Raw genomic sequence first — 26901 nt, 5'->3', positions numbered from 1 at the left:
GAAAGCTGTCCAGCTCATACATAATGCAAACAAATTTGGTATCCAATTTCCTTTGCTGAGATGGATTATGGATAAGATTACAGGAGAGATGATGCATACATATATATATATATATATATATATATTGTCTTATCATTATCTTTTGTACCTTAAACACTTAAATGATTATTGGGCTAATTGCTTTCGTGTAGTATTATTAATGTTTCATAGTCCATGGTAACAATATGCATATTCTCATGTCGACTGACTTGTTCGCTTTTTGCTTAGGATTCAAATTTGACAACAATAGTTGTCATTTTCATCAACAAATCAAAACTCCAACGTTATCGATTAACGTCATAATTACATGTTTAAAGTAGTTATTCAAAGTGATCCCGGTCGATATCCGCTTCACTAGAGATGTATATATGAATTGGATCAAATCGATGATTCATTTTAAATGTCAATTGATTTTCGAGAGAATCACCATAAAGTAGGTAAAGTTAGGATTTTTGTGGGATTCTTTGTACGTGGACATCATTTTCAACGATCAAGTTAATGAAAACTTAAAATGAAGAGCAACGTATTTTCATGTATGCTCTACATTTATGAGTTTGATCAGAAAATCTTTGGAAATATCTAGAAACTCCACCTGTGATATAAAATAAAATTAAAAAAAACTCCTCCGTACAGAAATTGAGCAACACTCGCTTTAACTGCGAATTGACTATGAAAGTACCTTTTTCTTAACATTTTTGCCCTTCTTTCACATCTAATATATAAAATAGTATATACATATATATATATAAATATATATATATTTATAATAATAAAATATTATTTTATATAATAATTATTTAATTTTTATATAACAAAATATTATATTAATTAAATTAATTTATATATTAAAAAAACACACGCGGCGAAACCGCTGGTAAAGAAGAGGGCGCGGCCGGACCCTCCTCACCCCTAGGCGACGGTCATCTCCCAATGCAGCGAGAGCGACGACTGTCTCCCTCCACTTCTGGGCAACGCATGTCGCCCAGACGGGCTGGTGGGGGTGGAAAGGAGAGGGGGGAGGAGGTCGGGATTGGGTGGGGGTGGCAGGGGAAGAGGACGGGCGGAGGGGGCAAAGCAGGTGGGGGTGGGTTATAATTATTATTTTGAATTTTTTTATAAATTATAATTATATATATTATAAGTATATTTTAATAATTATAAATTACATATATATTATAAATTAAAATAATTATATATTAATAGGTCTAATTTGACTGGTTGATTAGGAGGGGTATTTTAATAATTGTTTCTAAAAAACTATGCTCAAGTTGACTAGGGGGCGATGTGATTATTTATTCATAACATAAGGGTGATTTTTTATATTAAAAATTTTATAGGAAAATTTTTTATATTCTTACATATCACAGGGGTCAAAATAAAAAAGAAGTAAGAGCTTGTCCTGTTTTAGCGTAAGAGTTATAATTACACTTGGAATCTATTTAAAAATATGAAATTATGCTTTCTCAAATAAATTTTAAAATTATACTTATATTCATTTCAAAAATTTATCCTTTATACACCCGACACTCTTCCTTTAGGGCTTGAAAGAAAAATGCCAACGCTAATAAAAAAATTAAATAAATTTTCAATTTTGACCATTATTTAAAATTTTTATGTATAATATTTGTACTTATAAATGGATAATATATGCGTGTATATGTGTGGAGTGAGGTTAACATCATTGTAATTTTTTCTTGTAAGTACATAATTATTGCATAAAAATGTCAAATGAGTGATAAAATTAAAAAATTATATATTTTTTTTTTGTCAACATCAGCATATTTTATTTAACACCTTAACAAAAAGGGGTCAGGTGTACTATTTTTGGAGTGAGTATAAGTATAATTTTAGTTTTCTTTTAAAATATAATTTTACATTTTTAGGTAGGGTAAAAAATAATCAACCCTTAGCATAATGAGTATTTCACAAGGGTGATTGTAAGAAAATCGCTACATAATTGTTTAACTTTCATCTTTATGAAACTTCTATAATTAGTGCGATTATAATCTATTATAAGTGCTATTATTGAAAATTATTGATAATATTACCCTACATATGTGTTGTTCAGGTCTTTTTACTGTATCGTTCGTTTTCTTTGAGGATCTTTTAACCTAGACAAATTGAACGACAAGAAAAATAATGTTAGAATATTTTGGATATTTATGGTACTATTATTGTGGAACAAATATAATATTCGACAAGGAGAAGAAGAATAGAAAATGAAAGGCCCACCACAGCCACGTTGACGGTGAGTTAAGGCAGCCCATTGGGCCCGGTAGAAGGAAGACCAACAACTACAAATCTAGTCAACATGAAGAAAGATTACTAGCTTAAACATTCTGGGAACTACAAACACAAGGCCCACAAGAGGCCCAAAGCGTGTACATGTGCAGCCGACAACGAGTGATCCATGGCTCAAACCCGCCGCACCGCCTGTCTGGGCTGAGACTCGTGCCATGGCACATGGGATGCCCATCTCCCAACACCCACCCACCACCTATTCTGCGTTTTGACTCAACCATGCTTTTTGTAGCGCTTCTTGTTGTCTTGTCTGAGATATAAATATCAATATATATATATATAGAGCTGTGGCTGTAGCAGTTACTGCGAGGGCCCATCGAGAGGGAGAGAGAAGGCAGAGAAACGACGTGGTGATTGGTTGTCGATGGCAACCTTCGCCTCCTTTCTTTCCTGTTCTTCTCCTCCCCCGCCTCTCCCTTCATTAGGACGTTCGTTGCGTCCTCGTGTTTTGCCTTCGTTGTCCTTTTCTGTTGTTGAGCCCACAAGAATTTCTGGTAAATTCCGAACTCTGGGAATCCGGGTTTTTGCTTCTTCAGCTTCTTCTTCTGTTTGGGATTTTAGTGCCGGTGACGACAATTCGCGGTCGAAGGTGAGTTTTCTCTTTGTTTTTGAGTTTGCTACTTAATTTTGATTTGGTATTGTTGATTTGATGTTTGAATGTATCTCTTTTGTGCTTGAATTTTTCTGAACTTTGGAAAAATTGTAGAGGTAGTTTATATATAGAGTGATACAAGAAAAACGAGGAGAATTTCTTCGCCTGTGAAGTTAAAATTAAGTTACGTTAAATCATGGGCATTTGTAGTAACCATAATTGGGTTTCTTTTGGATGAGAAAGCTAGTATGTCGATTGAAATTTGAAGCAAATTCATGTTTTTGCAAATAATCGTGTGAGGGCAGTGGGCATCAGCTGTCGTTATTGTTATTCGCATAAAAATGTTGCCCGGATTTCACCTAAGAGAGACAGAGATTACTGGAAGCAAAAAGGAACTAAGCAAGAGATTCGTATGTGTATTATGAAATTTTGGCGCCTGGCTTAATGGCTTTCTATCTTTCAGAAATCAGTCCTCTTTAATTTAGTACGAGATATAGAGCCCCTGGATGTGAGCCTTCTTCAGAAAGATGTTCCGCCTACAACTATAGATGCCATGAAGAGGACCATATCTGGCATGTTGGGTCTGCTGCCTTCGGATCAATTTCAAGTTATGATTGAAGCTTTATGGGAACCACTCTCCAAGCTGTTGGTTTCTTCCATGATGACAGGGTATGCCACTTCTTTGACATTCTAACAATCAATCGCATTATCCACAAACGAGAAGGATCAATTGGATATAGCAGTGGTGGGAAGAAAGATAGTAAAGATTTCTTAAAAGATGCAATGTTTAGATAAAGTGAGGTTTAGTAAACCTCTCTCTGTCACAATGAGGAAGCAGGGACCTAGAAACTCATGCAACCAGATCTTGTAGGCTTATGTATTACTAAAAGCATGGTTTGGTGCATTAAATCTTTGTTTGAAAGAATTCTTTTCCAGTAGGAAAAACACTTCTTCCTTTGAAAATTTAAGCGGTGCGTGTATTTGGCATACAAAGAGTGAAGAAATGAATTAAGTAAAAGTAGATATGATGCGTTCTTATAATTTCAAAACTTGAATATTCACTCTCATATAACATTCGTTCAATAGGCGGTGCTTCCATCGATTTTATGTCTACGTCAGTAATAATCTAACTTGATAACAGTTTACAGAGATAGTCGTCAAATGGCTCTCTAATGAGGATAACATATATTTGTATGCAGACTTATTTGTATGTTGGCATGGTATTGAATCGTTATGTCAGCAGGGAACTTGTTGCTGGTGGAGATGTGATCCCTGTTATGTATCCAAATTTATATATGTCACTCGACTTGGGAACATTGTATTTCTGGTGCATTTCTAGGCTGGAGTTACATGTCACATTATTTTATATATTTTATACCGAGTATCTCTGACATCATTGTAAGAATGTCCATCACATTTCTTTCTAAGAGCATATTCTGGATGGCAGTGCTGGGATGTCATCTGCTAAGGGTAACATTTGATGTCCAGATGCCTGAATTGGATCGAACTTGTCACTGTCATGTTTCATGCAGGTACACACTGCGAAATGCTGAATATAGGCTTAGTCTAGAGAGAAATCTTGAGATATATGAAGGAAATAATGATAAATCAAAAGTCGAAGATTCTAAACTTGGAGCTGAAGGGACACATCTGGAGGACGAAAGAATTAGCAGAAACTTCAGCCAAGAAAGCTCGCCAACTTATGATGAAACAGAAGTAACATACAACATTCCCGATTTTGGTGAAATGACCCCTGAAGCTCGAAAGTACATTTTGAAGTTGCATTCTCGTTTATCTTCAGTAAAAAAGGTGTGGCTTTTTGTAATGTGTAATCCGTATTGCCTGATATACTAATAACTTCTCATGCTTAACTTTGGTTTCCATTCTGTGTTGCCAGCATTTTGGGTTTGTAGTAGGAGTTTGATACTAAGTCTTTGAGGTATGGTCCTAGATAAATAAGAAAGTCCTTGACTTGCAGTTTGATGAGCTGGGAGTAACCTAAATAAATTCTGCCATAAAGATCTACTACTTACCATAATTCATTATTTCCTTTGCTATTATCTTTCTCTCACTCTTTCTTTTTTCTTCTTGGTGTGTTGTGGGGGAGGGGGTCGGAAATAGAAGGCCTCCTATCCGAAGCCTGTCCATATATACACAGACGATAACATAATATGTGCATTGATAGGTAGATGGGAGTTTTGATATAATATGGTGTTTTATCACTGGTATCTGCACAGGATAGTCAATTGTTGCATTATATGGTTGGACATTTATGTAACTGACAGTTGAATGGACTCGTTTCCTTTTGTGAATTGCATGTAATAAAATAATCCTTTTTGGTTTATTTAGGAATCCCTTGCCTCTTTGGTGCTTTCTGTTTTTACATTAAGCTTATTCTTCATTGTCCAGAATGTGATTTGATATCTTATGAATTATTGTTAATCTCATCCTTCTCAGGAGCTCCATGAAGTTAAGAGGAAAAGTGCAGCTCTTCAGATGCAACAGTTTGTTGGGGAAGAAAAGAATGATTTATTGGATTACTTGAGATCTTTGCAACCAGAAAAGGTGAAACATACACATCTATGATTTCGTGATTTAAAGTGTCTGCGCAAGAAGGACTATGAATTAAGTTTACAGGCTTTTGATTGTTATAACTCAAGTTTGCAAATGCATAAATGTCTTTAACAAACGAAACTTGCCACCTGTATTTCCATGTGGTGTGTTTCTTACTGTTTTTCTCCAGCTGAATGCAAGTCATGTTTTTGCTATACCTTCCTGATTGATCTATCTTTATCCATTTTAACGCTTTAGGTTGCATATAAAACTCCTGAGGCAGATCCTTTTCCGAATTATCTTATTGGTTATGACTTGTTCTTATGTTGGTTACAGTGCACATATGGCCGTTATTGTACACCTGTATAGTTGCCGTGTAGCTAACTATAACTTAAAACTTACTTGAACGTAAATATATAATTCCATGCAAAGCAAGTAAATGTTTTTATAAAAAGAATTTCGATTTTTCTGAAGATCGTATTTTGCATATAAACTTTTGAAATCCTTCTTCACTTTCTGAAGCATATAACAGCAATGGAACTACCATAATTTCATTTTCGTTCATGAAAAGGATGTTCATCATATAGTTGGATATTGTACACTTTCATCAACTCTTTATGCTTCCTCCTCCTTTTTATGCAAGTGTTTCTGTAACCATAATGATTAATCTACTTTTATGAACAGGTAGCCGAGCTATCAGAACCAACATCACCTGAATTAAAAGATACAATCCATTCAGTAGTACATGGTCTCTTGGCTACGCTTTCTCCTAAGATGCACTCGAAAGGTCCTGATCTTGGCGACAACAGTGCTATAGGAACTGTAGATGTTGAAACTGAAGGAGATTGTGTTGATCTTGTCGAGAACACCTCTCTTCAATTCCAGCCCCTTATTTCATTGACACGTGATTATCTGGCTCGCCTACTATTTTGGTTAGTCTATATTTCTTGCTATTTACTTTTCTGTCAAGACATCATTTTACTGCTCATATGTTCAAATCATTATAGAAAAAGGAGCTTGACAATCTTATCTTATTGTGTTGAAAATTTCCTTCTCTTTCACCTATGAGGCCCTTCTGCTCCTATTTGAGCTGCAGATGCCATTCTTTCCCCACGCTTATTGGATCCTTTGACATGTAAATTCTGTATTTGGATTAAATCTTTAATCAATATTTGTGCTGCAATATCTGGAGTATAGCAATATGACATTCTGTTGATACCTCAGCAAAATATTTTTCGTTGTGAGTGCTGCCCAGATTCACATTTTACATATAATTTGGTTTTCAGGTGCATGCTGCTGGGACACTTTCTTAGAGGCCTGGAGTACCGGTTGGAGCTTATGGAGCTTCTGTCATTGCCCTATGTTGCAGAGATCGATTCTTCCAGTGGCGAACAAGTTGTTTAGAAGCAAACTATGTTTACTTGATTTCATGTGTACATAGATACAAGTTATCTTCTGTATAAAAAAACCATTTGTGTTTGACAGCACTGAAGTGAAACAAACTACCTAGTTTACTCGGGTAGAACCTCATTGTATTGCCAGTTCCTTTCTTTTTGTGCAACCCAAAAATTCCCGAGACGAGTCAGGTTTGATTAGATTCATCTAACATGGTAAATTTTATTAAGGGTACTTAATTATTAACTATCAAAACCTGTTTTTATATCTGTGCTGCTGTCTATACTACACTTGCCTACTAATAAAGTAAGTACAGACAACTTGTCGTCTATATTTGAGTCCCAGCATGATGCTATTAGTCCATAAATAAATGTACTCAAATGTTGCTCAAAACTGCCTGTTATGATTCACTTCATGCACCATCTGCCCCATACAGCGTCGCCCTCAAGAGTTCCATCCACCGTGCTCCAGTTTCCTCGACTCCGCTGCATTTCTGCCGAGCTCTGTCACTCAGTTTCTTCAACTGATTCAAGCTTGCCTAGCACAAATGATCTCTCCCGCCTCTTACAAGGTCGCATCACACCCCCTCACCTCCTCCAATTACATGCCCGCATTTTCCGCCTCAATGAACACCAGAACAATCTCATTGCTACTCGTCTCATTGGTCACTACCCTTCAAATTTGGCGCTCAAAGTCTTCTATTCTTTACGGGAACCCAATATCTTCCCGTTCAATGCAATCATCAGAGTGTTAGCCGAGAAGGGTCTTTATTTGAAAGCGCTTTTGACTTTCAAGGAACTGAAATTTCGGCGTCTTTTGCCCAATGACTTGACCTTTTCTTTTCTTCTCAAGGCGTGTTCTAGAGATGGCGTTGGTGTGAATTGCGTTAAACAAGTTCATTGTCATGTTGTGAAATCGGGTTTTATGTTTGATCCTTTCGTTTGCAATGGTCTGCTCATGGCTCATGTCAAGGCAGTTAAGGATTTAGTTTCAGCTCGTCAAGTATTTGATGAAATGCCTGATAGAAATTTCGTTTGTTGTTGGACTTCTTTGATTTCTGGGTATGCTAGATTGGGATTGGCTGAAGAAGCCTTGAAGCTGTTTATGGTAATGCTGAAGGAAAATCTGCGGCCTGAAAATGATACCATGGTTAGTGTTTTATCTGCATGTTCAATCCTTAATACTCCACACATTGAGAAATGGTTGCATCTACTGACACAATGTGCAAATGACTTCCGCTACAATAATTTAGGTTGTGATTATGTGAATATTATAATCGTTTATTTGTATGGAAAATGCAAAAAGGTCGAGAAGAGTAGGGAAGCATTCGATAAAATTTCTGAAAATGGGAAAAGGAGTGTTCTTTCTTGGAACGCTATCATAGGGGCTTATGTTCAAAATGGTTGTGATTTGGAGGCTCTGACTCTTTTTAAGTCAATGATGGAGAATTATGATTGTTGTCCGAACCATGTCACTATGGTCAGTGTGCTCTCAGCTTGTGCTGAAATCGGGGATTTAGACCTTGGCATGTGGGTTCACAGATACATGAGAACTAGAGGGCACAAAGGTGTGCTATCATCAAATGTAAATCTCGCCACTGCATTGATAAATATGTATTCAAAATGTGGGAGTTTGGATGAGGCGAGGAAGGTTTTTGACCAAATTAGTGAGAAAGATGTGGTTTCATTCAACGCCATGATCATAGGTCTTGCTGTAAACGGCAAGGGAGAGGAGGCTTTAACACTTTTCTCCAAAATGCTGGAGCTTCGTCTGTGGCCCGATGCTGGAACTCTCCTTGGTGCGTTATGTGCGTGTAGTCACTCTGGTCTGTTAGATAAAGGGCGTGAAATTTTTAAAGAGATGAGGGGAGAGAGTTGTGTTAAACCTAAATTGGAACACTACGCTTGCTATGTAGACCTTCTATCTCGGTCTGGCTTTATTGAAGAAGCTCTTGGTGTTGCCACTTGTATGCCTTTTAAACCGAATAATTTTGTGTGGGGCTCTCTGCTTTCTGGCTGCGTGCTCCACAATAGGATAGAACTGGCTCAGGTTATTTCCACCATGCTTGTTAGGGTGGATCCCGAGAATTCTGGAGGCTATGTTATGTTGTCTAATTCATTTGCTGCAGATTGTCAATGGCGAGATGTGTTGAAACTGAGGAGGGTTATGAGGGAAAAAGGGGTGAGCAAGCAACCAGGACGCAGTTGGATCAACATCGGTGGTGTGGTGCACGAATTTGTTGCTGGCTCTGCCTCATATCTCCAGATTGGAAGCATTCATGAAATGATGCAGTCATTGTTGAAAGAAATGCGACTATCCAGTCCATAGACTAATTAATTTTTGTTGATTCTTTATCTGAAAATTGTGATTAGTAGTTTCTTTCTAATTAACATATCCTAAGTTCCCCATAATCCCCAGCTCCATTAGTAAATATCCCACTCTTAGTAGTGCATAATGCTTTAACTTCCAGTACGGCTTTTCGCTCTGAATTCCAGCTACCTGTGCTTGTGTGCATGTTATTCTTCGACTTGCATCCGTTATCAAAATAAATAAAGGCGTTTTAATTCTAAGAATATCTAACCATAACAAATATTAAAAGACTACTCCCATCCATAAAACTTTCCTAAAATATTTGAACAAATCGAATCTTTTGAGATTTTTTATACGTTTTGGCGAAGTTAAATTTATGGTTATTTTCCGATTTTTATATATCCCAAGATTTGTGGCGTAATAGGAAACTTTGAATCTTAAACTCTTTTTTTTTTTTTTTGTGTTAATAAGAGATATATGAAGAATCTAACTGATAACATTAAATTCTGACCATCGATATCCAATGATTCCACACGCGTTGAAATCGCGAGTGGGGGGTCGATTACTGAATGAAATCTAAATCTGCATGCATGAGATAGACGATTAGAGTCTCTCTCTCTTCTCTCTCTCACCCTCCACCCAAAACCCTAAAGGAAGTTCCTTATTTTCTGTAAATACGTACGAGTTTCTATCTCTATAATCATTCGTCAGAGAGAAAAACTCTCTCTCTAGAATCACTCAGTTGAGGAGTTTGTTTCCGTAATAACAACCGAGTCCTATTGCATTGCACCTCTTTAAAAACCTCGCTTTAAATCCCAGCATTAAAACCCCCATAACTCGTCAAGATTTTCTCTTAATTGGTTATCAGTTACGATATTATGGAGCGTGAGAATCTTGAAAAGTTTAGGATGAACCCTACAAACTTCCAGGATTTCTCAATGCCGGAAAACCACCTCCACCAGCCGGATGCTCCCCTTTTCCCCACCGGAGACCACCACCGCCAGCAGGATACTGGTATTTTCACCTCCGGAAACCACCTCCAGGGCGTCCCTGAGAGCCATCATCTTCCCCCGGAGATCAGCTCTTATCACTCCACTAATCTTGCCCTGATGAATTCTAATCTCCATGTTGGCCCTAGTAATTTTTCCGATACCCTTTACGATCTTTCGCTCGAATCGGAGTTCAATAGGCTTAGCCTGTCGGCGCCACCTCCTCCACCGACCTTCTTGGCGCCGCCACCTGCTTATGATAGTGTTGTAGGCGCCGCCACCTCCCCCGCCCCTGGTGGTTCTAATATCAGGAACAATTTATCAATTGATCATATACCGCATGGCAATGGTTTCTCTTATCCGCAGTTCTCTAATGGCGACATCCAGAGAATGAGGGTTCAATCAGCGGCAAGAGGGCAGATGCAGGGACTATACATCCAGCCCCAAAACAATCATCTGTCTTTAGCCGATCCTGATAATTTCAATGCATTTTATGTAAACGGTAATGTCAATGGACTTTCCGACTATGATTTGGGCAATGTTTATAATTCCAGGAGGAGCTTGAATGGAATTGTGGCCGGGTACCAGCCTCGTCCACATCGAAACGGCCTTCCACGTCCTCAAGAACTGTTGGGATATGGAAATCATCAGTTAAATTTGAATAGAAACAATGCCCATTTTCAGTATAGATCAGCAGCCACCAATGGAATCATTGAGTCAAACGATCCAGCATCAATCTTGATGTCTGATTGGCGTAACGGGTCCATCTTTGGATCTAGATGTCATCCAAATTATTCGCCTACTTTGGAAGATTTGAGGGGCAAGATGTGTTTGTATGCCAAGGATCAACATCGTTGTCGATATTTGCAGACTGTGGTGGAAGAGGGGAAGCCAGAAGAAATCCACGCTATCTTTTCAGAGGTGAAGGATCAAATTTGTGAGTTGATGATTAATCAGTATGGTAATTATCTCATTCAGAAGTTGCTTGAGGTGTGCAATGAAGGCCAGATGACTGAGTTAGTTGTGCTAGTTATTGATGATGACCGGACCTTGAAGGATATCTGCATCGATATGTATGGGTATGCAATCGATTGATTTCTACTTTTACTTTATCAATTATTTTGTAGCACGTATTAATTTGTTGAATGCCGATAGATTAATTGAAATATTGTTTGATTCTGAGTTTGTTTTTGGCAGAACAAGAGCTGTGCAGAAGTTGATTGAGCATGTGACAACAGCAAAACAAAGGGCACTTGTTGTATCTGTTTTGAAGCGCGTAACTGTTGCTCTCATAAAAGACACGAATGGTCATCACGTGATTCAGCATTGCCTCAAATTCTTTTCTAGTGAAGATAACAAGGTAACAATACAAGAATTTGATTCTATATTCAAATTGATTATTAGATATTTGTTTTAAATTCTATGCCTTCCACAATTAAATCCTGTATATATGCATACATGTATCTCACTTCACGTTCTTATAATGTTGATTAATGTTGTGCTTGCTCGATATGGTAAAACATGTTTGGTAGCCTTCCAAATTGAAGGCAATAAGCGTTTGGCTGAAAAGTGCACCATGTTAAAAGGGTTCTGTTATTTATGTTTTACATATGCGTAAGTGATTGTTTTCTTGCAAACATTTAGGTGGAGGATTAGTTTCATATTCATGCCTTTTGGGTGCATAATGGGATATATATATATATATATATATATTTGCTTTGGTTATATTTCCCTATATATAACTTGAATTTTTTTTACAAAAATTATTTGACACTTTTCATCATTTACAATACCCCATTCTTGAATTGTATTGGTGTACTAAATGCTGCTTTGACAAATAAATGCTTTAATGTTGTGATGGTGCTTCTTGTTTCAAGACTGTATCACCTTAATTTCTGCAGTACTAGATGCCCATATTCTGTCTGTGATACTCGATGATCAAATTATATATAGAACCAGCATTTCACATTGCCATAGATCTGAAAGTAGTGATTATATTCATTGGAAGTCATTCCATTCGGCTCTAAGTTTTAGTTTGCTGTTTCTTCTCATATTAGTTTAGTGAGATTATAAATGATAACTTATATGGTTTATCATCATTGTCCAATATCTTCACAGCACATTCTGAATGTAGTAGCCGATAACTGTCTTGACATTGCCACTGACAAAAGTGGATGCTGCGTCCTGCAACAATGCGTAGCCCATGCTCAAGGTGAACCACGAGACCGCCTTATTGCAGAGATCACCTCGAATTCACTGATTTTATCAGAACATCCTTATGGGTATGTGCTCTTTCTATATTTGATAATATTTCGTCCTTCTTTCTCACTTAAAATTTTGCTGAGTTTTCAGGGTGTTAACTACTTGTCGGATTGAACTGAGCTTTTTGCATTACTCATCAGGAATTATGTTGTGCAATATATACTGGGATTGAGGATTCCTCATGTGACAGCAGACATAATAGCACAATTAACTGGAAGTTATGTGTCTCTCTCCATGAACAAGTATGGAAGTAATGTTGTTGAAAAATGCCTGAGAGAGGCAGAAGGTGATCAGGTTCTCCATATAATCAATGAGATTACCAACAGTCCCAATTTCTTGAGGGTTCTTCAGGATCCCTACGGCAACTATGTCGCCCAATCTGCTCTTAATATCTCCAAGGTATATATGATTAAAAATCAGAACTATATATGCTCATCATCTCGAATAATACTTGACTAAGACTCTTACATGATCATTTCTTTTGCACGCAGGGAACTGTTCGCAACAATATGAACAATCTGATTTATTTTCATTATGCATTCTTGCATAGCCATCCTCATGGAAAAAGGGTTCTTGCACGTACTAAAGGAAGTAAACAGCGTGTATGAATTGTGTATCTCAACCAGCTTCAAAGCCAAGTGTTTATCTATGCAGGTCACCGCCACCATCACTACGACCAAGACCATGACCACGATCCTCCAACCCCCCACCCCCACCGACATATTTCTTTGTTTTTTTGTTTTCTAGTCTTATTGTTTATGTTGTCGCAAAACTTATTATCTTAGTATCTTGGTGTTAGTTATAGTTTGTTGTCCGTGTTGTTCTATTTCAACTTAGGATTTTGTTGTTCTATAAGCTTGGGTTGTTGTGGATTAAATGTAAGAGTAAGTTGTTTTATCATGGATTTCTTTTCTAATTATGCGAGGCCCTATGGATTATATTGTTGCTTTCTATAAATACTTAAATTTTTTTGTTATGTATATGTATTATCGCTTGTGTGTGTATATATATATATATCATATATTGATAGATTTATCTTCTGTGAAGCCAATATAAAATTTGAAAGTAATGCTTTTTTATGTTTTTGCTGTTCAAACTTTTAATAGAAAATCATCTATATTTATCACAAGGTAAATATGATTTTTTTTTTTTGCAATAATGTATTTAAACATAACAGTTTTTTTACTAATATATATATATATATAATCATCTAACAAGAAACTTTTTATAGTACTGTTTGAAACTCATATCTATTTTCTCAATATCCAGAAAATATTGAAAGCATTGTATGTTTATTTACCAAGTGTCCAAGAAATAAACTTTATAAAGAATTTAGTATTAAGTTTTGTATGAGTATGCTTACAATATAATATACACATATATATAGTAAGGGGATCATATGTGATTTAAAATTTATAAAAATACTAAAAGATTTGTAAATCACCATACATAGCGACGGGGTTCATGCCAGTGACTGTATAATAGGATCATCATTTGCGATGCACAAATAGATTGGATTGGACTTGCCCGATTATCACCAAATTGATCCAATAAAAAAATGGACTATTCTTGTCCAAAGCTGTTTGAGATTGGGTTGCTTTTGTTTTGGGCCTACTAAGCCATTTCTTTTCTTTTTAAATTGACTTTTCTAATTGATTTTTTATATTTTTTCAACTCTTAAAATTTTTATTTTTATTGTTCTACTTCTAAAATTGGTAGTATATTAATTTGGGTGCTTAGTTTGGGTTTCAGTTGGATTGATCTATTGATTGGGAAAAACAAACCTAATTGGACTCATTAAAATTATGAATAGTAGTGGATTGATTTTGAATTAATTTTAAATTGATCCATTATGATTCGAGGCCAACCCAACCCAATATGCAACTTGAATGACCAGTACATATTTCATTATAGAATCGAAAGTCGTTTGAGTCATTTGACTAAGTATGTGAGCACCACCACCACCAAAAGTCCTTACCATACGTATTATTAAAGATTATATATAGCAACAGCTTTAATTATTTTTAGTCTTATTCCCTTTCTTTGACAAACATCTTTGAATCGGAAAGCAAGAGATAACATGAAACTAATTAAGGAAACACGCATACTTGTCCACCAAGCTTAGAGTACACTCTGCAGCAGCTATCCTCATATTAAGGAACAATCTTGTTAGCTTTCACCTTTTCGATCCAAGAAATGAAGGATTTCTTGGAATTCCTAAATCCCAAAAACCCATGCTCCTTACTCTTGTTCATCGTATCCAAGAAACACTTATTTCCCAATATAACATCTGCAAACCACCATAATCCCACATCCTCCAATTTAGTAGGCGTCAAACCATTCTCCCTCACCATTTCATCCCAAACTCCACCTTTATCCTTCATCAACCCCTCAAACGTTATCGTCTGCCCTTCCTCATGCTCCCCACATTCCACTCCAAACTGCTCCGCCAACACCTTCCACAAATGTTTCCACTTATACACATCTCCATTGTTCACATTGAAAGCCTCATTCTTTGCATGAGGATCCACCGCTGCCCATATCTGATGCTCAGCAATCAGATCAGCATCGGAGCAATCCGAATAACCATCCCAGGCCTCCTTGCACCCTGGAAACCTCAAAACCTTACCCTCATGCTTACATATAGCTGCGTACGCACAAAGGGTCCCCACCAAATTCATCATGCTATGTGGTGAGAATCCAAATATAGTGCCCGGCCTGTGCACAGACCAAGTCAGACCTTCCTTCTTCTCAACCTCCTTACACAGAATGTCTTCTAGAGTGTAATAGAAATTGATGTAATTCAATCGAGGCATATCCTCAGTATACGGAGTTTCGAGCTGTGTTTCCAACTTTCCAAAGGCCTCAAAAGGCCCGACATAATGCTTCCTCCCAGTCTGCATGCAAATGTGCTTCAAATTGGGGCAGTTAGGGATGACAGCATCAAGCACATTTTGAAGCATTCTGCCATTGGCTTCGCAATTTTCAGCCTCGGTGGGTCTGTTGGTCCAGGTGGCGTAAAACACGTGTGTGATATCAGTGAGAGTTGAAAGCTTGGCCTGTGTATCGTCACGGTTGAGTACGTCACACTGGATGTAGTTGATTGGATAGTCATCACTCCAGGAAGGACGGGGCCGGCGGGCGACGCCGTAGACCTTCCAAGGGCCACCAGGAGTGTCGGAGAGCGGTAGGATCTCCGCCAGGCTGTTGCCCACGAGTCCAGTTACCCCAATTATCAGGGCTACGCTCTCGTGCTTCTGGGGTGCCTCATCTTCCTCCAACTTTTTCTGCTTCAATCAATTAGGTATAAGAAAACACAAACTCTCAAACACTATGATCCAAAATACGACGAAAGTAAGCAGAAACCAAAATATGCAGAGATATATATGCATATACACATGCATCTACATCTAAGATGACCGTGATTCTGCATACTCACCTTTGCAGCGCCGACAGCTCCAGCCCACCACCAGCTCATCTTCAGCCTCAAGAAAGCAAGGATTACTGTGTGCAATGTGTGAGTTTCTTAAAGGGATATTCTGCTCATCAACTCCTCCGTAAGGCTTCTACACTCGATGAAAGCAAGAACTATGAGCGGCGGGGGATGAGAGTTGGCTATGATCAGCTAGACTAGAGGGGATTAACCTTTTGTTCTTCAGCTATAGGGCAGGCAATTCTCACTTGATGTAAGAAGGGAATAAGTAGGCCTTTATATAGGATCGATGTTCGTTATTATTTAATAAATATTATTTTTTTAATTAAAATTTATTAAGGTTATTGATATTAAAAAATTATTGAATAGACATTTATATTTATATTTGGTTGATTTATTACAGGTGAAATAAAACTTTTATAATCAAACTACCATTATAAATGTAAAAATCATATATATGAAGATGTATAATGATAATTTGATTCGAAAAATTTTGTTTAATCCTATAAGTCAATCGAGTGTAAATATAAATCTTTATCCAATTAGTTTGCTAATCATATCAACAAATTTAATTTGTGATTTCTAACTAATAGATGAATTTATGTGTTAGACAAAAGCAAACATCAAGAGTACTAGACGTAATATTTTAAATCACACTGTGTAATTACATCAAATTTTATGCAACAACAATGTAATAATTTACTAATTTTATGATTTATCTTCACGTGTTGAAGTTTTGTTTATAGAGAAGAAAAGTTAAGAGATCATGTGAAGAGACACCGGAAATTGAAGAAACAAACAATTTCTCTTTTGAATTCTTTATGTTGTTGCCGTTTACGAATCAATTTTAAATAGGGTTGGTGACCGTAATACAATTATTCTCAACCTTATCTTAACTAATAAAATGAACTCGCGCTGCGCTCGTGTCTTAAATATATATATATAATTTGGAAAAGATATGATCTTTGTGATTATTAATTTAAGTATAATTCAAGAATATTTTAATTATTGTGATAATAAATATGAACTCAGGACAATAAAATTTTATTGTTGATATTGATGGAACGTACTTTTAGGTTTTTAGATTAATACTTTTTTTTTATAGATGTTCTATAAGAATATTTTTATTCTTCTAATACATATATTTATGTAAACAGACCTATTACTACAGATAAAAAAGTTCAATGTTTATATAAATTTGGTTGAAAAATTATCAATACTCCCTGATTTTAATGTTGTCTAACAATTAGCTCAATCCATTAGGTTCCATTCATTTTTTATGATAAACTGTCCAAAATGCTCTTGTGGGTTAAAAATATAATTTTATTTATTTTTTAAATTTTTTTATGGACTAAGTGGATAAAATTTTTCATAATTTTTAAATTTTTTTCATCCATTCTAGTTCGATTTTTTTTATAAGTTTTAATTTTTTTAGAAAAAATATAGTAAATGCAAAGTTGACAATTTTATACCTTCATTCAAGAATTACATAATTTCATTAAATATGAGAGGGGTATTTGTAATTTTTCAAACGAGAGGGTATTCGTAATTACGTCAAATCTCAGAGAAGGTCGTTGTAATTTACCCTTAAAAATATGAAAACTTGTGAGAAAAAATTAAATATGGAGAATGTGAGAGGAAAAAAAATAATCACAATAGAATTTATTAAAATTATGAAAGTTTGAGAGGGTAGTGGATTGAGAGATTAAAATTATAATTTTAGAATATTAAAAATACTATTATGGGTAATTTTTATAAAGAATAAAATAAATAAAAAGATAAAATAGAATAATAAAAAATTGGTTCGACGAAATTTTTTTTTATAATATAGATGAAACCATAACTTACAACATAAGTATGGACCAGAAAAAGAACGGGTGCAATTACGCAACTATTCACCATTGCAACCCCTCAAGGGAAAATATCATATTTCATCTCGTAATTTGGAGGTTGAATTCTTATTTTTGCTCCCATAATTATTAAGAAGTAGCACTCCTGATCCGATATTTAACAAAAAAAAATCATGGTCCCATGCCATCTACTCCGTTTCTGTAACTCACTTTATGTATAGTAATGCTTCATATGAATCGTCTTCTGAGAAGATTAGCACTAAAATTGCCAGCCATTTTAGCATTTGAGAAATTAGAGAAGAAAAGTGCACTGAATTGAACTAAACTGTTCAAGCATGTCAATTTCACAAAATTTTGCATATAACCTGCCCTTCAAAAGAAAAAAAGCAAAGGAGATCACTACATCAGAATTCAGACGTACATAAAATATTCAATTTTCAAACATTAATCTATATCTATGCCAACTATCCGATCTTAATGGAATCTCTGCAGATTTCAAAATTAGAATGAGTCAATTTATTCGTTGTTTCTTTTCCCCCTAATATAGGTTTATGGATGTACCACTCCATCTGTAGCAAACTAATTCAATGACAGATATCTTAATCTTGATGCCCAATACAAAATCCAAAGGCATGCATTATATCACATTAGCCATTGGCACTGGAAAAAAACCAAAAATTTCTCGATTTTCACCAGTAATTCTCAGCTGCAAGACCTATAGCGATTTGTCGTTGACATTGGACTTCTTCAAACATCCTACTTGCAGCTGACCCTAATTCCAGAACGGAGCATTATGGAACCAGCAGTCTTGCCTGTATACATCCAAGTGCGTAGCCACCATTTAATCTAGATCAGCAAAGAAGTTATTTGAACTGCTAAAGTTTTGCCCCTTGCTCGTATTTTTCTTCTTGGTCCCTGCAGAGATTGCCAACGCGCAAAAGGTTCACACAAGCTCTTAGCATATTTATGGCAATAATTAAACAAGATATGATTTTGAAATATTAAATAATGCATAAATCACATGGCTGCAACAGTGCAATGCGCATGGATGCTATTTAGGGATCCTGATGTCAAATTTGAAGAATCCTGCAAAGATGAACTGTGATATAGGGACATCGTGATGCAGGAAATGAAAGATTGAGTATCTTAAGAGAGGAAAGAGTCAGAAAATATGCAGAACATTTTTTTGTAAGTGACCTATAGTCTACCTTGTACCCTCGATTACCACCTGGCTTATGCTGTTATGCAGCATTTCCCAACAATAACCATAAGCCCCAAGAAATGATTGTACTAAAAAAGCTATAACCTAATATACATGAAAAACTAGAAATACCTTTAGAAGGTTTTGTAGTACTATCATCAACATCCATCCCATCACTGTCGCTGTCCGACAAAGCAGAATGATTTGACATAGTACTTCCAGACACTTGAAGCAACTCCTCTAGATCCCATAGCTAAAAAATTCACGGAAAATAAGTGAGAACATACATTATGACATCATGGGCTTATAAATTAGCCATATACAAATAGAGAGAGATAAATATATAAAACAAAAACATATGTGTGCTACGTATAATGGAGAAATATGGACCTTCAATGTCTGATCATGTGATATGCTGCCAAGGAACTTCCTATCGTGAGAAAAAGCTGCAACATCAAAATAAACCAGTAGAACGAGATAAACAAAATATTAAAGATGTGAAAGCCGAGTCAACCAAAACTTCTCAAATAATTATGTCCAGAAAAGAGTGAACAGAAATCACACCAAGACGTTCCACTGGATATTCTGAATGCTCAGCAATTGGCTGAATTATTCTGTTGGGCAATATACCTACCAAGCTAGATAGAAAGAATGCAGAAAATAAGTTAATCCTAAAGTCAGGGTCATGAGTTAATAGGAGCAACGGGTCAATGGCCCCTGTTCTGCATAAAACCTCTCACCTGATTATGCCATTCTCAGAACCAGTGATCACTCTATCTTCATCCAGCTTAAGAAGAAAATGAGAAACAGAAAAGTATATTAGTTTAATAAAACCTTAAAAGAGAAACCAGTTCAAGATGCTCAAAAGAAATTAAAGGAACAATACTTACGAAAAAGAACTAACCTTTAGCAAGGCATCAACTGAATTAGGAGAGAAATCAACAAAACGATCACTGGAAATTTCGAAGGCATCCCATCAATATTAATGATAGCATCACGATTTGATGCGAAACACAGAAAAAGATTCTTGCAGGATTGTTCTATTCAAATCTCAATAATAAAATTCACAATTTCCAAACATTATCCTGGATAGAAATCGAGGAGAGATCAAATACCTGCAATCTTTAAAAAATCCCCACGAGTACAACAATAGAGTTCCAGTCTGCGTTCCACATATAACCTTTCTACCATTCTAGTCACAGAAAGTAACAGTTAGGCATATCTCAGAATAGTAGGCAAAAGTTATCTTTTAAGGCTTTCATCTCAAAGAAAATAAATCAAGCGGGGGGCATGGAGTAAACCAAAAACGAAATTCTGAGCAAACAAGACAAAGGACAGGATAACATAAATGCACAAAGCATTTTCAGATTCTTTAATGTATACAGAGTAGACAACAGTGCTATAAGGATCATATAGAGAAATATAAGCAAAAACAGATACAAAGTCGCCAAAAAGAAAACAAGAAAATACTAATGACAACCACAAAAGTCTTAAAGTATAACAAAACATGCAACCAAAATAAGTCTCTTAAGCTGTAGGTTTCTTAATGCAATGTTGAAAAGTTAATTTTGCACTTTCTTATGTAACCTAAATCATACCTTCATAATAACAACCGAAAGCAGTTCATCCTCAGAGAACTCTGATCGTGTTTGCACCTGCAGTAGAGTAATTCAGAATACCTCATTTATTAAGTTAACTAAGTCGATGCCGTTGTTGGCAAGCACTCAATTAAATAATCAAATTCCAAAAGAACAGAAAGACTACCTTGTTGCTTCTTAAATTGCAAACAGATAGAGTACCATCCCCACTGTCGCAAAAGTAGAAAATAAGAGTTACATATAGTCCCAGTTCTTGGACAGATAAAGGCAGATCGAGCACATATCTAGAGATTAGCATCTGATAGTCGAAATAATTGTTGACAGAAAGAAAGTGCATTTTGCTTCACAAGTGGAAAAACGACCACAAATTCTATGCATTGAATTTGCAGAAAAATATATCACCATGTTGTTGAATCACATCATGCGATAAACTAAGCATTAAGAATGCAGGTTCTATCAATCATCAAAGTATATGAATTAAGATAAACAACAGAATTAAATTACAAATTTCGCCAAATCTTTTTTAAAAAGTATCAACAGCGGCTGCAGAACATGAGAAACTCATAGAAGCCAACTAGCTACGATCTGTATGAAAAGGAAAAACTGGAGATCACTGAAACAATATATGTCCAAAGATAAGTAAAAATGAGTTCTAGAGAGCTGAAAATTGAACCACAAAATAATCCTGAGCTGGCAACAACATAAGGCCAAGTGGAGGAATCTAAGTATAATTTCTAAAATTCAGAACTTTTGGTCAAACAACATCTAAGATTATAAGAAAACAAATGTGTTGCGCAAAGAGACACAGAGGTAAGAGTAAGACTACCTTGTTCCGATCAACTTCATGGAATCTGAGGCAAATGTCATATCTGAAATGTATTCTTCATGAACATTGAAAGAGTTACAGCAAGAACGCTGACGGGTATCCCACACCTGTAATACAGAGCAGAGTGATAAACCTAAATGTCATCATCAGCACAACACCAATCCAAAATAGCCGCCAACTTCAACTTTTGCTTCCATCACAAATTCAAACTTTCAAAATTTAGTTATGTGAAGTTCACCTTGATACAGCCTTCATCATCTCCAGAAGCAATGGTAGATTCTGTCAAGTTAACAATTCTATTTACAGCAGCTCTGTATAATCCACGAGTCACTCTTTTAACTAAAAGGATGGTATGCTACCATATTTTAACAGTGAATGCGAACAATAATTTCTCTAGAAACAAAAATTCTGCTTCACAACTTACTCATGAGAATTCTCTAGACGTACAACTGTTGTACCAGTTTCAATATCTGTGGCAAGAATGGAACAATCTGGAGATCCCGTAACCACAGCTGAACACAAATTCAGTTCCATATGAGATATATTACATTACAAAAAGACAAAAAAAAAATTTACACAATGACAAAAATTGCGGAAATACATAAAACACGAAAATTACCACGCCCTTCATTGACGAAACGGAGAGCTCTGCATGACTCAGTATGAGCATTCACTTCCAGCAGCCTAGCAACCAAATATTACCAACAAAATTAACATCATCGATGAATAATAATGTGTCATATTGTACGCACTGCGAATTCGCACCTCTGTGGCGTGGATTCAGCCGCATAACGATATCTGATATGCAAAACAAACAGATGCAATTCATCAGAAGCATAATCTTTTGAATTAGTCACTTTCACCTTGTATTAGGAAGAAGCGTTGAAGTTGAAGTGAACTTACAGAAGGAATTGGCCGGTGATGAGACCTGCGGCAACGAGGTTATTAGAAGGATGAAAATCGAGGTCGAATGGAAGTTTTCCCAAATCAATCTCCATGGCGCAATAAACACGATAGAAATTCCTCTACAATTGAAAATTGTAAGTAGCGAACTCGTCGTTGTGTTAAACCCTGGAAAGGGATTAGGGTTTTGGGATTCTGTCTAACCGGGGATTGGTTGTGGTTTGGCGCGGTTCACCGGTTCAAGAGTTTTATAACTTAAAATAATTTAATACAAAAAAGGAAAAATATAAATTTAAGTTATACATTATCTATATAATATTTAAAAAAAAAAATCCTATTTTTACTAACACAGACTGGTTACTCTCACCGCAACACCAATTTTACAAATTACCAATAATATCCCTTATATATTTTCAACCATTCCAACTTAAATTGTTATTCTCCTATATATATTACTTCTATCTATACTAATATATATATATAAGATCTTTTTTTCACTCACAATCATAGGCTTGTGACATTGAGATAGCAAATTTTATACGTCGATAATATTCCAAAGTTATTTTTTTAATTTACTTATTTATTTCTTCTTTTCAAAATGTTATGTATCAAATTATATATTTTATTTTTATATATAATATACTTTAAAGCTTAAAAATATTATTTATTATATGCACGCAAAAAAAACGTTCCATAACAGCTAGTAAGAACTGGTCTTGCTACGAATTGGTATAAACTCATAACCCACACTCTCAGTCCTTTTTGAACTTTAACTCGCCCCATTCAAATTGGCTTCAGATTACCCAAACCAATTTACATCTCTAAAATTTTTATTCTATTTTTGCTCTGGAAGAAGTGTAAGCCGATGATGGCTACAATCGTCATAAAGAGAGTTCTTTCATTACAAGCATACTAACTGAAATATGTTCACCAGTACACCTAACGGATGAGAGATACAGTGCAAGGATGCATAGCCGTATTAGTATGATAGGATAATTAATAGTTACGGGGCTAAATTCTGTCCCCATCCCATCCATACATTAGAATCGTGATAGACAGAACTCTGAGACTTGTTTGCGGAATGTGATAAACCATCATATGCTATTGATGGTTAGAACATGCCACAATGTACAGCAAATCAATCAATTAAAGGTGAACATCTGAGTTCTCTATAGAGTGCCGTACAGACACCCCATGGAAATTTTTGCCAAAATAATTTTATAGTATTGCAAGATGTAAGGGTATAGTAAGTTGCCATCCATGGATGACTAGCCATGAAGTCCACAGGAGATTGCCACCTATAAGAGTCTATTCAGAGTCTGATGAATACGAGCTTTGTCTGACGCTCCTGGTCGGAGCTTTGGATTTGGATGCACGATGTGACGATTCACCCTCATAAATAATAACCTGTGCTTTAGCCAACCTCTCTTCTAGTTCCTCTGTACTGAACTCATCTGTCCCACCAAGCTCATCAAAACCCACCTAATTTGCATGAAGAAGATACTAGCATCAAGAAAGATTCATCTCATAATTCCTGAACTCCAGGGTGATTAGCATTAGAAGATAACTTACCACATAATCCTCCACTTTAGCATTCTTTACAAGAGCAAGCGTTGGAAGAACAACAATTCGGAGCTTCTCACTCAAGTACAGGCTTTTCTCAGCATTGATTTTCACAAAACGTGTCTCGATATGTTGCTTTGCCAGTATAGCCAAATGTTTGTCCATGACCTGCAATTAAAGTTAATGTTGGAACACCCATATCTGAAAATTACTCTCGGAGGAAACTATATAACCAATGACTCTTCAACATCATACATATTGAAACTATTATTGATAACATTGTGAAATAACATCCATACTTCAAATTGAGAATCCACTGTGGTAAAGTTTCAACAAATTTTGGCAACAATAAAGAGATTGAATTGTGTATATTTCCTAGGATCTTGATCCGTCTCTCTTAATTAGTGACAAATTGCGAAAGGCCATGACATATGACATTTAGACAGTTCTTTGTGGACATACAAAGCAAACAACCAAATGCACAGTGCATGTCATCAATATTGCATAGCAAGAGAAAAAGCTCAAGAAACAAACACTGTCTCTCTAGATTCTGGAAACATGCAGAAGGGGGAATCTGTGATGGCAAGGAATTCTGTCTTATACCCTAATCTTATTCTGAAGTCTGGCAAGGAGTCCTAGTTCAGAGGTATGGTATACAGGATTGGAACTCTCAGTCAAATGATTTATTAATTTCCTAGGCACGAGGTACGCATTTTATGATTTTGTTGTGTTGACAACTGCATTAATATCCAACAATAATCAGCTTTTATATCCAGTAAAACCTAACTGTACGTGATTGGTCTCAATAACTCGATCCTGTAGTCCGAAACCAAGCTAATAAGCCCAAATGCTAAGCTAAAATTTTACAGCTCTAAACTCCTATCTACCCCCAGATCCTATGTTAGGAAATTCGCACATCGGCTTATAACGAATGTCTCTAAGATCTACACAAGCAGATAAAACATTATCTGATAACTTTGCCAAACATTGTCAGGACATCTCTCAAAATAAAAAGTTGGAATCCCCTGAAATTTCCTCCTATTACCAAGATCAAATCAACAAATCACATAATTAGATCACCAGTGAAGGGCTATTTCACTGAAAAATAATAGCACACATTTATGCAAAAAGAAAAAATAAAATAAAATAAATAATAGGTATACATATCTAGGCAATGGTACCTTGCAGGGCCAGTTTTCGCGGTAAAAATGACATACGACACGTTCGCTGGCCTTGACAATAGAGAAAAAGTCCTTCTCGTTGGGGATTTCCGTGTACTCGCCGTGGCCGAGGGCGATCCAACGGCTCCTTTTCTCCGCCATTTTCTTCATCTGCTGCAGCCTACGCTCTCTCAACACCTCCAAATCATCCATGTCTAGCCTCTCCAACGCCGAGATCTCCTCATCTATCTTGTCCTCGACGGCTTTGGCCACAGTAAGCACTTGCTTCTCCAATATCTGGAAAATCGCAAAACAAATCCTTTCAGACATTTCCAAGTTCGTTCAATTCAAATTCAAAGCTGAATGCGTGCATACCTCTTGAACTTTTGGATTATCCATGGCTGAATCTATGCAAAATGCTGCGAATCTCTGAACACGATTCAAGGGGAAAATGAATTCAAATCGCAAATAGATTGCTCCCACTGAACCGTCTCCACCCTTTGTCTCGAACACGGTAATCTGACGGAGCCTAATTCTCTTCAGTTATCAGGCCTGATTTTTGGTGGGCTAGAAGTAGACTAGATGGACCTGTTCGCCTTTATTGGGCTGAAGCTCAAATAGATCCTCTAGGCCCACATAAAATATCTATTCATATTTTATATTTCAATTCACACAATATTTCATGTTAAATATATATTTATTAAAAAATAATTAAAACGAATACACTATATTTAAATAAATAAATAAAATTCATTATACAGTTAGAGCAATCAAACTAATTCGAGTAAAAAAAAAAAATCATACAGCCTTTCTTTCTTGTCAAGATTTTGCTAGCTAGGACTTGCTATTTTCACAAACTTATTCTTAATGTCTAGTTTTAGATCAAATTAAGATATTTCTGGATCAGTGGTCGAGTCCCCTAAGAACAGTCCAGTCGATTGGGCTCAAAATCTTTTATTGGAGGTACTTAATTCCAATCTGGATACGCAGTCGAGTTCAAAATCTTTTGTTCAAGTAATTGAACTCGAATCTAAATAGTTGCATGTGGGGATAATTCAGTTATATCAGGGTGAACTGGAATGGGAGTGGTTACGAATTTAATTCATTGTTGGGGTTGAACTGATAAATGGTTCATAGTATTTTGTGCCAATTCAGTAGAAAGGACAAAGAAAAGGACACAACATAAATAATAAGGACAAAAGACCACCACCAGAAATTAAAACTTTTTGACAACAATAGCTAGTAGCTTCAGCCCAGACCATCACAAATTAACATTATTATTATTATTGTTATTGTAACAAAGAGTAACAGTAGAAGAAAAGATAAAAAGGAAGCGGGTGGGGGGAGTGATCTTATTCAGGAATGTTTGTAGCGAGATAGACATGATGAGTTGAGTACAAGTGTTGCAATAATAAAGTTAAGGGCACTTGGGGGTGCCCTTGGAGTTGCGCATGTCCCTGTAACAAGGGCACTGGTGCTTGTTGCCGTAAGTTCCAGAGGGCACGCACTTGCATTTTGCGCAGCAGATCCCGCAGTATTTGAGGCACCGGTCCTTCACACCCGCCCGCGCGCACCTCAATCCGCAACTCCGGTTGCAGTATTCTGCATCTTCACATATGTATATAAAAAATCAGCACTACATAGAATTAATAAATACAAACAACAAAGTGTTGAGGGTGTGAGTCGGAAAACTTACGGGAATAGGCCATTGTGGGGTGGGTGAAAGTGTTGGTGAGAAGAATGGCGAAAAGGAGAAGAGAAGCCAGAAGAAGACTACTCTTCATTTTTCTTTTGTCTTCTTTCTCTGCCCAGAAATACAGTTAATGAAGAAGAGAGAGTTGGAGGAGAGGATTTGGGGATAATGTGATGAGGAAATCTGTAATGCTTTATAGAACGTTGGAGGTGAGAATGAGGTGGGGGGGGGGG

At 36.3% G+C, this 26901-nt stretch overlaps 6 protein-coding genes across 7 annotated transcripts; 3 read left to right on the top strand and 3 right to left on the bottom strand.

Moving 5' to 3' along the window:
- Positions 2612-7046, top strand: LOC105169489. Its single transcript, XM_011089883.2, has 6 exons — positions 2612-2929; positions 3396-3601; positions 4465-4741; positions 5390-5497; positions 6170-6417; positions 6772-7046. Exons 1-6 carry the CDS (start codon positions 2705-2707, stop codon positions 6887-6889), a joined length of 1182 nt encoding a protein of 393 aa, XP_011088185.1. The 5' UTR covers positions 2612-2704; the 3' UTR covers positions 6890-7046.
- LOC105169488 (pentatricopeptide repeat-containing protein At1g08070, chloroplastic-like) lies at positions 7204-9422 on the top strand. The gene has a single exon (XM_011089882.2). It carries the CDS (start codon positions 7283-7285, stop codon positions 9206-9208), a length of 1926 nt encoding a protein of 641 aa, XP_011088184.1. The 5' UTR covers positions 7204-7282; the 3' UTR covers positions 9209-9422.
- On the top strand, positions 9932-13230 carry LOC105169879 (putative pumilio homolog 8, chloroplastic). Its single transcript, XM_020696398.1, has 5 exons — positions 9932-11258; positions 11377-11539; positions 12298-12461; positions 12582-12840; positions 12933-13230. Exons 1-5 carry the CDS (start codon positions 10069-10071, stop codon positions 13047-13049), a joined length of 1893 nt encoding a protein of 630 aa, XP_020552057.1. The 5' UTR covers positions 9932-10068; the 3' UTR covers positions 13050-13230.
- Positions 14414-16115, bottom strand: LOC105169487 (3-oxo-Delta(4,5)-steroid 5-beta-reductase-like). Of its 2 annotated transcripts, none has more exons than XM_020695852.1 (2): positions 15881-16115; positions 14414-15731 (listed from the first exon to the last, which is right to left on the bottom strand). In XM_020695852.1, exons 1-2 carry the CDS (start codon positions 15917-15919, stop codon positions 14595-14597), a joined length of 1176 nt encoding a protein of 391 aa, XP_020551511.1. In that variant the 5' UTR covers positions 15920-16115; the 3' UTR covers positions 14414-14594. The 2 variants fall into 2 exon arrangements, with proteins under 2 accessions (XP_020551511.1, XP_011088182.1); XM_011089880.2 differs by having other exon boundaries at positions 14417-15728.
- On the bottom strand, positions 18098-22347 carry LOC105169485 (WD repeat-containing protein 55-like; the record flags this gene model as incomplete). Its single annotated transcript, XM_011089878.2, is given in 15 exon segments — positions 18098-18639; positions 19058-19178; positions 19316-19371; positions 19490-19563; positions 19666-19712; positions 19830-19878; positions 20041-20117; positions 20524-20580; positions 20690-20732; positions 21350-21456; positions 21588-21660; positions 21774-21861; positions 21969-22033; positions 22115-22147; positions 22253-22347. Coding segments are annotated over 15 exon segments (1059 nt in total). The 3' UTR covers positions 18098-18565.
- LOC105169484 (thioredoxin domain-containing protein 9 homolog) lies at positions 23122-25509 on the bottom strand. Its single transcript, XM_011089877.2, has 4 exons — positions 25351-25509; positions 24997-25272; positions 23825-23983; positions 23122-23734 (listed from the first exon to the last, which is right to left on the bottom strand). Exons 1-4 carry the CDS (start codon positions 25372-25374, stop codon positions 23561-23563), a joined length of 633 nt encoding a protein of 210 aa, XP_011088179.1. The 5' UTR covers positions 25375-25509; the 3' UTR covers positions 23122-23560.

Source organism: Sesamum indicum, linkage group LG8 (genome assembly GCF_000512975.1).
Source record: "Sesamum indicum cultivar Zhongzhi No. 13 linkage group LG8, S_indicum_v1.0, whole genome shotgun sequence".
In the NCBI taxonomy this organism is placed as follows: domain Eukaryota; kingdom Viridiplantae; phylum Streptophyta; class Magnoliopsida; order Lamiales; family Pedaliaceae; genus Sesamum; species Sesamum indicum.
Note: the sequence above shows the minus strand (reverse complement) of the source record. Positions and strands in the feature narration are given on the sequence as shown.

Bases quoted from the DNA above. Each gene is read 5' to 3' on its own strand.
- LOC105169489 (XM_011089883.2), top strand. From the start codon at position 2,705: ATGGCAACCTTCGCCTCCTTTCTTTCCTGTTCTTCTCCTCCCCCGCCT. The intron at 3,602-4,464 runs GTATGCCACTTC...TGTTTCATGCAG, and splicing joins GTTTCTTCCATGATGACAGG to GTACACACTGCGAAATGCTG. The intron at 5,498-6,169 runs GTGAAACATACA...TTTTATGAACAG, and splicing joins GATCTTTGCAACCAGAAAAG to GTAGCCGAGCTATCAGAACC.
- LOC105169488 (XM_011089882.2), top strand. From the start codon at position 7,283: ATGATTCACTTCATGCACCATCTGCCCCATACAGCGTCGCCCTCAAGA.
- LOC105169879 (XM_020696398.1), top strand. From the start codon at position 10,069: ATGGAGCGTGAGAATCTTGAAAAGTTTAGGATGAACCCTACAAACTTC. The intron at 11,540-12,297 runs GTAACAATACAA...ATATCTTCACAG, and splicing joins TTTCTAGTGAAGATAACAAG to CACATTCTGAATGTAGTAGC. The intron at 12,841-12,932 runs GTATATATGATT...TTTTGCACGCAG, and splicing joins CTGCTCTTAATATCTCCAAG to GGAACTGTTCGCAACAATAT.
- LOC105169487 (XM_020695852.1), bottom strand. From the start codon at position 15,919: ATGAGCTGGTGGTGGGCTGGAGCTGTCGGCGCTGCAAAG. The intron at 15,732-15,880 runs GTGAGTATGCAG...AATTGATTGAAG, and splicing joins GAGCTGTCGGCGCTGCAAAG to CAGAAAAAGTTGGAGGAAGA.
- LOC105169484 (XM_011089877.2), bottom strand. From the start codon at position 25,374: ATGGATAATCCAAAAGTTCAAGAG. The intron at 25,273-25,350 runs GTATGCACGCAT...GCGATTTTCCAG, and splicing joins ATAATCCAAAAGTTCAAGAG to ATATTGGAGAAGCAAGTGCT. The intron at 23,735-23,824 runs GTAAGTTATCTT...CATGCAAATTAG, and splicing joins CTAAAGTGGAGGATTATGTG to GTGGGTTTTGATGAGCTTGG.